Source organism: Sinocyclocheilus anshuiensis, unplaced genomic scaffold, assembly GCF_001515605.1.
Source record: "Sinocyclocheilus anshuiensis isolate Anshui unplaced genomic scaffold, SAMN03320099.WGS_v1.1 scaffold741, whole genome shotgun sequence".
Classification (NCBI taxonomy): Eukaryota; Metazoa; Chordata; class Actinopteri; order Cypriniformes; family Cyprinidae; genus Sinocyclocheilus; species Sinocyclocheilus anshuiensis.
In genome coordinates, this window is record NW_015539867.1 from 480,920 (window position 1) to 491,747 (window position 10,828).

A 10,828-nucleotide genomic window follows, 5' to 3' on the forward strand; every position below is an offset into this window, starting at 1 on the left:
CTCTTTGGTTTTGAGACTTTAGTCTTTGCAACTTCAGGGATCTTATCTATGCACAATCAGCTTGTAACACTCCAAAGAGAAAGGAAAACTTGAAATCGCATCATATGACCCCTTTAAAGTTAAATGAATGAATGTCAAAATAGCAATAAATGTCATTTTTCTACATTTTTAGCATTAAAGATTTACCAACATAAATGAAAAATGCACTTTGTGAAACAGTGCATAATAAATAAGCGCCTGAAAATAGGCTTATTGGAAGTTACCTAGCTGGGGACTATTTTCAGGCGCTGCATAATATCAAAATTTTCAAAAATAGTGGAGTGTTCCTTTAAAAGAAAAAAAGGAGACATAAACCATGTTAAAAGCAGTTTTAGTGATGCACAATTACACGAGTGCTACATACAGTAGTGTGTTACAGAGTATTACACCGTCCGTCACAACTGCGTTTGCATTGTAAAAGTGCTCAAATATCACTCGGATATTTACAATAACCTGCAACAAACAAGCTTCTGATTAGTCCATACGTTACAGAAAAACAGTCATGGTGCATTTTTCTCTTTTATCAGAAATTGCTTGTGAAAGATAAACATCTGAATAAGAAATTTTCTGGGATCTCTTAATTTGTTAGTGCAAGAACACCATTTTACAAAAACTAAATAAAAAGTATGACTGAGAGTTGGAAAATGAGCCTATTTTCAAAAATAGTGGCGTGTTCCTTTGAGACCTATTTAATCTGCGTATAAAACATTAGAAATGAATTATTTGTTTCAAATTTTTATTTTGTGTTTGACTGTTAAAACAAAAACATTTGTTGTTTGTCTCAATAAATTGGGTTAATTTAAAAATACAGTGGTTAAATAAAAAAAAACATTTCTATTGCTCTTTGTTTTAAAAAAGGTTATAAAAAATGTCAATAATTATCGATACCAAACGATATGAAACATTATATCGTTGATACATTTTTTAGCTATATCGCCCAGCCCTATGTCAGTTTGCTAAAACTTTGCTAAATGTCTTAACAGCTTTTTGGATATTGCTTAACATTACTTTCCCTTCAGTGGAACAGGAAGCTCATTTTGGTGGTAAAGGTTTTTATTTTAATGAAACATTGCATAATAAAAAATTTAAAAAAATCACTCATGCATTAAAAACATAGTTCACCCAAAAATGGAAATTTCATCATAATTTACTTAGCCTCATGTTGTTTTAAATCTGTATGAATTTCTTTCTTATGCTGAACACAAAGATATAGAAGAGCTATTATGAAGAATGTTGGTAACAAACAGTTGCTGATAGTCATTGATTCCATAGTATTTTTTCTCCTACTATGGACATCAATGGCTACCAGCAACTTTTTGGTTACCAAAAATCTTCAAAATAGCCTATCTTCTTTTGTGTTGTTCAGCAGAAGAAAAAAACTCATACAGGTTTGGAACAACTTGAAAGTCAGTGAATAATGACAGAATTTTCATTTTTGAGTGAACCATCCCTTAAAGAAAATAAATACGTCTAAGTCTATTTTAATTTCAATGTCAAGGCTTGAACAACAATTTCAAAAACACCAAGTTCAGGCATAATGGTCAAATTTTCAAGAATTTCCATATATGTTTAACATATTATACATTTAGAGATAAGAAGATAAAATATAAGATAGGACAAAGTCCAGTTTGCTGACTGACATGCTGTAATGTGAAGCATAAACAACGCCCATGTATGTCTGCTATTTCCTGTCTCCTCCCACAAACACGTAAGGTCGTGACATCTCAAGCCATGCTGAAACTCCTCATGGCCCTTCAGAAGAACTGAATCAAACAGCCACCATTCCCATCAACCATTTCAAAGCATCAAAATCATTTTAATTGGCAAACCGCAATAGGCAATAGCGAAAGGCGAATCCCTTAGCTGGAGTTTTTCTATTTCCGGAAAAGGAAAACACTTTGAGACGGATAAGCAGAGAGAGAGAGAGAGAGAGAGAGAGAGAGAGAGAGAGAGGGAGGTGACAGAGAGGACTGGTATGGCTCAAGTCAGCATGCTTTGGTTGGTGAGCTCATCGAATGGAAACTATTCATCCCAACCATTTAGTTTTAGCCCAGACCGTTTCTTCCTCCCCCTCTTCTGAGTCACAAATTAGACATGGACTCCAACTCACACTGGCCTGAACGGCAGATCTGTAGAGGGTCAACTGCTGTTTAGAGTAGGGAATGCTAACATAAATAAAAATTATTTTGGGTTTTGTGCTAATTGAGTTGGCGTTTTCCCCTCCTCTTACTGGCAGTTTCTCTAGTAAGTCAAACATTTCCTTTGTCACATAATTTCAAAGTCACAACTTCAGCCATGTGAAGAGCACAGGAAATGCCTAGATAGTGATCTACATCAGACGCTCCAACACTTCATCTAAACTGGCCGCTGCCTGCAATCTGCTGATTCTGTGCTGAATCAGCACCGGTGAACCATTCGTCTCTGACCCCTTCCTTTCAGGTTATAATTTTTGTGGCTGACAGCAACTGAGAACGGGTCCAGATCAGATTCCTTACAAGTTCTTGGAGATCTACCTGGACGTTTTCCTCTCTTTTGTGCTTCCCAGCTGTTCTGGGATGTATTAGTGAAGAAAGGCGGACCAAGGCTGTTTGTGAGAGGGAGCTTGGCAGAGGTGGAGGTATTTGAAGAGGGTGCATGGATCGACTCTGCGTATGCTTTACACCATATCGGGCTAGAACTGGAATTCTGGTCTTAAACATGTGGAATGTTTTCCGTTTAGTTTGTAAGAAACAGATGGGATAATTCAGGTCTTATTTCTTTAAACCTAGTCTAACAACATTCAATTTCACAGAAGGGCTGCACAATATTAAAAAGGAAGCCAAAAGGAAAAAAAAAATTTCTATGCTATTTTGTCTAAATATTATACATAAAACATTAAAAACTAAAATCTAAACCATTGGATTTTATTTAAAAAAACTAAACTAAATTTTAAATATATTAATTTCAAACAAAACAAAAATTTACATTTAAAACTAAATTTTAAATGCTGCATGTGAATTTAGGCATCTTATTATAATGTACAGTATGAAAAATGGATATTCATATTTCATACTGAGATTTGCTAATGGTTAGATTTAAGAGTGTATTTGTTTTTATTAAATTGTTAGTGCTTTTAAAAAACTAACTTTAAATGAGTGTAAGATTAGTAAAAATAGGGGAAATTGGCATTCACACAAAAATATCCAATATCGACAATACTGATAAATAAATAAAAAATCTCTAACATTGGCTGATAACTGATATGGTAGCCATATATCCAATTAATTAACATATCTGATGTTACAATAATGCAGTCATTGAATTGAACAAATTAGCATCCTATTTTAAGTTGTGGATACTCAATATATATGTACATTTCCTAAAACGTCTGAGAAAGTTAATAAAAAAATAATAATTTTAAGAAATACACTTAGCATTACACTTACATTTTAGCAATATGGTGGTATGTTTTGTATGGGTAAAAGATCTTGTTTTTTCTGGTATCAAAAACATAAACTAGTACTAGTAGAATTATACAAGAATAAGAATTTAATACTGAATATTATTAATGCCTCAAAACGATCTGAAAAGCTGTATATGCCACGACAAGCCAAATAACTGAATGAAATCCACAACACAGACGAAAAGTGATATAAATCTACCCTCATCGTCTTTCAGAGTCACTGCTCCACTGCGCCCAGGGATTAGAAGACTGATTAAAGTGAGGGGTGAACTAAAGGACAAGACCTGACAGAAGTTCCTCACAAACAGGACAGTTTCTTCACAATACATTTTGAATTTCCCAAAGTTTTTGGGGGGGGCGTGGCCCCTACCGACAACATCCAAGATCATCTTTGAATATAGAGAAAATAAGATAACTGCTAAACCAAGACTGTACAAAACTACAAATAAGTGGTCTCTACAACCACACGGCAATCTACCTAATAACAGCTCTGTCTAAATTCATATTAGGACTCATTTAAACACACTCACCCCTGGTTTAGGTCGTTCTCTGTGTTGTCCAACCAGAGGCGGACTGCTACCGCGTTGCCTTCACGGCACTGAGTGAAGATGTCATCCATCTCTGCACCCTCTTCTCCTCTCACGCTACCCAAATCGTTCGTCCCCTACCAGGAGCGTCCTGGGAGAGGCGTCTGATGCTGCTGTACCCTAAAGATGACAGGCGAGGGTCTAACAGAACATCCAGCCACGGGAAGGGTGCGATGGGACAGTCTCTTCACAGCCACAGGGCAAGTGTCTGGTGTCGGCGCTGCACTGCAGAGAGACGAGAAGAAGGAAGCTCAGATGAGCTGTTTTGAACACTGCTTGCACAAAACACTCTGTCACAGATCAAGTCACTAGGGAACAAAGACTAAAATTTAAAATAACAAGCAGTTTCAAGGAACAGTTGACCAGAAATGAAAAGTTCAATGACATGATGCTCAATTTTTGTTTTTCCTATTAATTTATTCAAATAAATGTTATTGCAATTTGTGCATACAAGGACTTCAATACACTGCTTCTTCTTAATTAAAAAAAATTTGCAAAAAAAAAAAAAAAACTTTATAAATTATATTTATGAATTACTAATTTATTATATTTGTAAAATAATAATAATAATAACTTTTTACCTTTCTTTTTTGAAAGTACTGATTAAAATGTGTATATTCACATGTATTCTGTTTTAAAGAAAATACCACATGACATTCCTTAGAGTCATTAAATTAGAATGAAATAAGAGACAATTAACAGAGAGTTGTAATTTTTGGGTGAGCTATTCCTTTAATTCACCTCACAGGTTTAAGCAATGGGTTTGGTTCAAATATTTGTTCATTAAATGCTGATAGTGATGAATACCTGTGTAATCATACAAGCATCTGCCTGTTATAACACACATATCACTCCCTTACTGAAGTCCAAATCAACCCTCTGCCAACAATGTGTTTCTTTAATACTCTGACATCACTCCAACTCATACTTTAGTTAAGAAGTCTTCGCAAAGACCTGTCGCACTTATGAAAAACTACTTGTCTGTTTTATTAGAGAATTAAAGAAAGGCTGTGTTATTAAAAACAAAATGAAAAATGTATCTTAAATACACTTAAGAATGTATTTCTTATGTGAACTGTTATGCATTGTATATACTTTGCTGAGTGTGTTGAGAGATTTTGTACAAAAACAGAACAAATACAGTTAGAAAGGGAAACAAATGTGTTCGCTTAGGGAAAATGACAGTTAAATTAGATAAGAGAGACAAAAGCAGAGTGATATCGATTCAGTTATATATATATGCATTCAATCACAGAGACACTCAGAGGTAAACATGATAGTTAATACTCAGAGAAAGAGGAAAAGAATTAGACACACAGACAGACCAGTTATTTTTTTAACAGACAACAGGTAGATGTCGGACAGATTTTGTTTAAACTGACAGACAAACAGATAGCAAAATATACAGACAAAATGCGGACAGATTTAAACAGGCAAACTGTTAGAAAGGTATGTTTCGACAGAGACAATTAACGTTAAGTTCAAATTGAATGGGATATATAGATAGATAGATAGATAGATAGATAGATGTTCAAATATACAGATAGACATGTATGTTCAAAGAGAAAAAGATGAATATTTGTTCAAGAAGACCGATAGAAAGCAAGACAGGCAGGTCAAGAGACAGATAGCGATAGATAGATAGATAAATAGAGTAGGTGTTCAGAAACACAGAAAGGTATTTGCAGCAGACAGACAGATATACAGTCAGACAGGTAACGTTACGTGTGTTCTCTCAGTAGGAGTGACATTAGCCGCGCAGCTAACAGACACTACAGTCAAAGAGTGACTAAAGACTGCGGGTGAACCAAAAGAAAAAAAAACATACGGTTTGAATTATAATTTGTGTAATCATGCACAATGAAATTATTTTTTGACTCCACGCTTTATTTATGGCTATACAACAATAGTTTTGTAGTGTTGTGAGCTAGTGCGCTAATGCTGCTAGCAGTCATATACGCCCACAGTCGCTGAACTACACGATCAACACTCGATTCATGCTCCTCTCACACTCAGTCCATCATAACAACCACCATTACCTGTTTATATGGCCGCTTTTAGCTGGAGCGGATCAACGGTGATGACTGGGACAGTCCAGACCGACACTCTTCCAGCGTCCACACCCTACTAGTGCCCGAGTCTGAGATCTCCTCCCCGCCAACAGCTCATTCCCCGCTGATCACGCCACTGCAGCGCCCCCGGCTGGAGAGCGAGTAAAACAAGCGCCTCGGGACACGATTTCTCTCCTTCAGAACTTCTTCTTCTTTTAAATTTAATGGCGGTTGGCAAACCAACTTAAATGGTGCATTCCCGCCACCTACTGGATAGGAGTGTGGAGCGCATAATGATTAGAAGTTTGAGAACTATACCCAAAAACAAAACAAAACAAACAAAAAAAAAACCAGCTGTCGCCAACCCGCTACAAATCTCACGAGAGTTTCCTGAGGTCAAGTTCTTGGTCAAATGCAAGCGCTCGGCTGCAGGCGAGCCGATCCCTCCTTCAGAACTGTGCCTGCCTGGGGTTATAAATATTCTAAAGTACATGAATTTACCAAAAATCATCCCAACATAGTAAATGTGCACGGTCCTTTCCTTTCGTTGCTGTTACATTAGTATTAGAGCAAAAAAAGGTCTGCTGCTCTATACTACACATAAAATGCAACATGTTACTACAATTAAAATATTATTAGTCACTTGTGTCATCAATAATGTTATAAAATTAATAAATACCATCAACAGATTCTGAAATACTATTTAATTTAAATACTATTTAATTTATTTAATATACTAATTAATTTATAGGAGATCCTGTTTTATATTTATTATAAGTTGGTTGTAAGGTAGTTTCTAGTAATTTTTAATCTTTATGCTGAAGTGATCATGAGGAATTGATGTCTGGAAGATTCTGACATAGGTGTGAAGATTGGAGGCAGAAATATCAACAATCTTCGTTATGCTGATGATACAACTTTATTAGCAGAAACCGAGGATGATCTGAAACAACTTATAATAAAAATTCAAGGACTTCACCTGAACATCAAAAAGACTAAAATAATGTCTACAGCTGGATCTGGAACAATTAACGTAACCATCAATGGAGAAGAGATTGAATGCGTTAAGGAGTTCTGCTTCTTGGGATCTATGATATGATTGACCAAACCGGCGACTGTACACCTGAAATAATGCGTCGAATATCATTAGGAGGTAATGCAATGCTAAGCATGCAACAAATCTGGAAGAGTAAAGACATCAATCGTACAACCAAATGTAGACTAGTCCAGGCAATTGTATTTCCTATATCAATATACGGATGTGAAAGCTGGACTATGGAAAAAAAAAACGATCGAAGGAGGATAGACTATGAGATCAGATTCCCGCCAAATGTATTGCAGTCACGGATAAAAAAAAAAAACAAGCGTGAAACCAAAATTTAAAAACGCAAGTAAAATTATATTGCACAAAATTTAAAAATGAAAGCAAAGTTTTCAGAATAGCAAACAATGGTCACGGATCAAAAAAGTAATGTGTAAATCAAAAATCATGTTTTCCTTGGATATATTTCTCTGTTGTGCTCTCAGACATTTTCTGCACATATTTTTATTTTTTTGTATGCTTATGCTGTTTTTCCCTTCACTCTTTATTCCACGTTCTGCACTTCTTCCAAATGTTGCAGTTAGAGTTTCATGTAAATCAAGGCGGGCTTAAGCGTCATCATTGGTACACTAGTTCTAGATTGACAGCTCCTCCTCAGAGAAATATAGGAAAAGGAAAACATGATTTTGTGTGCAATTCTGATAATTTTGCATTAATATTTCAGTTTTGTGCAATATGATTTTAAGTGTGTTTAAAGTTTTGATTCGTGCTTATTATTTTTTTAAATGCGTTATTACATTTTAGATTTACACTTATTATTTTTTGATCCGTGACCATTGTTTGCTATTCTGAAAACTTTGCTTTCATTTTTTAATTTTGTGCAATATAATTTTACTTGCGTTTTTAAATTTTGGTTTCACGCTTGTTATTTTTTTTATCCGTGACTACAATACATTTGGCAGGAATCTGATCCCATGATATGACCTTGTGGGCACTGCAGGATTTCAGTCCATTGCGGCGTAGTGCATTACCAATGGTTTGCTTGGTGACTGTGGTCCCAACTGCCTTGAGATCATTAACAAACTCCTCCCGTGTAGTTCTGGGCTGATCCCTCGCCTTTCTCATGATCATCCTTACCCCATGAGGAGAGATTTTGCATGGAGCTCCAGACCGAGGCCGATTGATGGTTGCTGTGCATTTCTTCCATTTCCGAATAATCGCACCAACAGCTGTCTCCTTCTCACCAAGCTTCTTGCTGATGGTCTTGTAAAATACCACATACAGATTTAATAATGAATAAAGAAGTCAAATAAATTATCTTTCTATCATGCACTTTTATTAAAAGACACATGTTAGCCGGCAGTACCTAGTTATTCACTGTTTTAGTAGAGGTATTTAAATATTTATGAAACCCATTCCATGATCAACGGTCTTTAAAAGGCTTTTGTGACTTTTGGCTGTTAAGACTGAATATGCAACATAAACAAAATCTCCTAGACATATCTTCTCTGCCATGTCTCAAGATCAAGATGGATTTTGGGGGCTCTGTCCTGCTCCCCCTTCAGACCGTGTTTCAGGGATTGATGTGGTTGTTACACTGCTGGGCTTCAGATTGAGTTTTTCTACTGCACTCAAGATGGGACCTCCATCTACTTTAGGTACACTAGAAGATGTTGAGATCTCTAGTGATGGTGCTACTAGTCCTTCTAAAGACTCATTTGTAAAGGTTTGTGAATTGTTTGGTACTGTGGGCACATCTGTCAATGATTGTGTTTGTCCAAAAGCTGAGACATTTGTCTTTATATCTGATGGATTATTAGAAACTGAAGGTATCTGTGGGCTCTCAAGCATTGGTGTTGTTGCTGTGATGGCAGTAGATGGATTTTCTAATGATGAAGCACCTCCTTGTGCTGCAGCTTCAGCTTTTGCTACTTCTGCAGCTTTGCTCTCCATCTCCTGCATTCGTTTCTGCACCATCGCGGGCATCAGCTGCACATACGTGCCCATTAAATGGTGATTGGTCCTTATTAACTTGCCAGCACAACTGTCAACACATCGCTCCTGGTAAAACAACACAAACAAAAGACAGAAAAGGGAACATTAACATTAAGGGAACTGTCATAGTAAATTTATGTATAATGACCACGGTTTCTGCAGGTTTGATGGGTAACACACTGTTAATATGTTCTCTTAATGTCAATGTGAGTTGTATTACAACTCACAATAAGTTGACTTAGCAACACTTCAGATTTTGAAAATACAACTTCCAACTGATCTCCATCACTTTTTAATTAATTTTACAAAAAAAATTAACTAGCTCTGTTCCCAAACACTGGTATATGGAAAAACACCTCTTTCATTGTACTTCACACTGCAAAAAAGTGATGTTCTTCCTCAGGGTTTTTGTCTTGTGTCATCGTGCAAATGTTTAAAGATTCTTAAAGGAGACATATTATGTCCCTTTTTACAATATGTAATATAAGTCGCTGGTGTCCCCAGAATGTGTCTGTGAAGTTTCAGCTCAAAATACTCCACAGATCATTTATAATATCATTTTGAAAATGCCTATTTTGAGTGGAAGCAGAAACACGCTGTTTTTCCGAAATCAGACGTGCTCGTTTTCTCAGACGCTTGCAGAAAAAGGCTTACCAAAACAAAGTGACTGGGTTAATCTTTTTCATGTTTCCTTGGTTGGTAGATGCACCGGAGACCTGATTATAGCACTTAAAACCTGGAAAAGTCAGATTTTCATGATATGTCACCTTTAAATCAAGATACATGGTCAAAATGAAAACTAACTTTATTTTGTTCCATTTTTCAAGACTTCATTTTACATTTGCATCTCAATTAAGTGTATCTTGATTTATGGACGTTTGGATATTTGTATTGGAAAACAAAAATACGGAGGAAGACATTTTTTTGCAATGCATGCAACATTTAATGCCATGACTTCATGAATTCAAGACTTTCTGCTCTGATTGAAAACTTTTTAAGGCCTTAATTAGTTGAAAAGAGAATTAAGACTTTTTAAGACCTGCAGAATGACAGAAGTCCACCTCCACATCCATAAATGAATAAATAAATGTACACATGCAGATGTAAAAAAGTAAACACTCCTTTAGTTTATTTCTTAAAGGGGTCATATGATGCAATTTCAATTTTTCCTTTCTCTTTGGAGTGTTACAAGCTCTTGGTGCATAAAGAAGATCTGTAAAGTTTCAAAGATCTTTAAAATGGCATCATATGACCCCTTTAATGATTTTGTGAAATTATTTCAAATAATTATGCTCTGCTATGTGAAAAATATTTATATTACTATTGCTATCTTAGTGTATTTTTGATTTGCATTTTTGGTTTATGATAGGGCTGTGCGATATTGAAGAAAAATGCGATATGCGATAACTCATTAAATAATGCGATAAACAACTTCTGAAAGTGAACGGTAAGTGTTTTACTTGAGCATTACATAAAAATGTAATTTTAACATTAATGTAATCATTTTAACAAGAGTTTAAGAACTGGATAATAAAAAGTAAAAATAAAACACTGCTTAGTATTTCCTCTTTAAATTCAATATGCACTGATTCTTATTTAAGCTACAAAAGTTATTTAGGTAAGAGCAGTGAGTGATTTTCTCTTTGTCTTTTGTTCATGGCCCCAAATATTG

General features: G+C 35.5%; 2 protein-coding genes across 2 annotated transcripts in view; both read right to left on the reverse strand.

Annotated features, from left to right (window-relative positions):
- ilk (integrin-linked kinase) overlaps nt 1–6,399 on the reverse strand; it is an 18,810-nt gene extending 12,411 nt beyond the window's left edge. The window contains exons 1-2 of the mRNA XM_016481433.1: nt 6,108–6,399; nt 4,012–4,293 (exon numbers count right to left, since the gene is read on the reverse strand). Of these exons, the coding sequence (XP_016336919.1) occupies nt 4,012–4,100 (89 nt within the window). The 5' untranslated portion in view covers nt 4,101–4,293; nt 6,108–6,399. The remainder of the gene's footprint in view (nt 1–4,011; nt 4,294–6,107) is intronic.
- A 2,095-nt stretch (nt 6,400–8,494) lies between these two features.
- Nucleotides 8,495–10,828, reverse strand: part of timm10b (translocase of inner mitochondrial membrane 10 homolog B (yeast)) — a 2,955-nt gene continuing 621 nt past the window's right edge. The window contains exon 3 of the mRNA XM_016481430.1: nt 8,495–9,222. Within this exon, the coding sequence (XP_016336916.1) occupies nt 8,686–9,222 (537 nt within the window). The 3' untranslated portion in view covers nt 8,495–8,685. The remainder of the gene's footprint in view (nt 9,223–10,828) is intronic.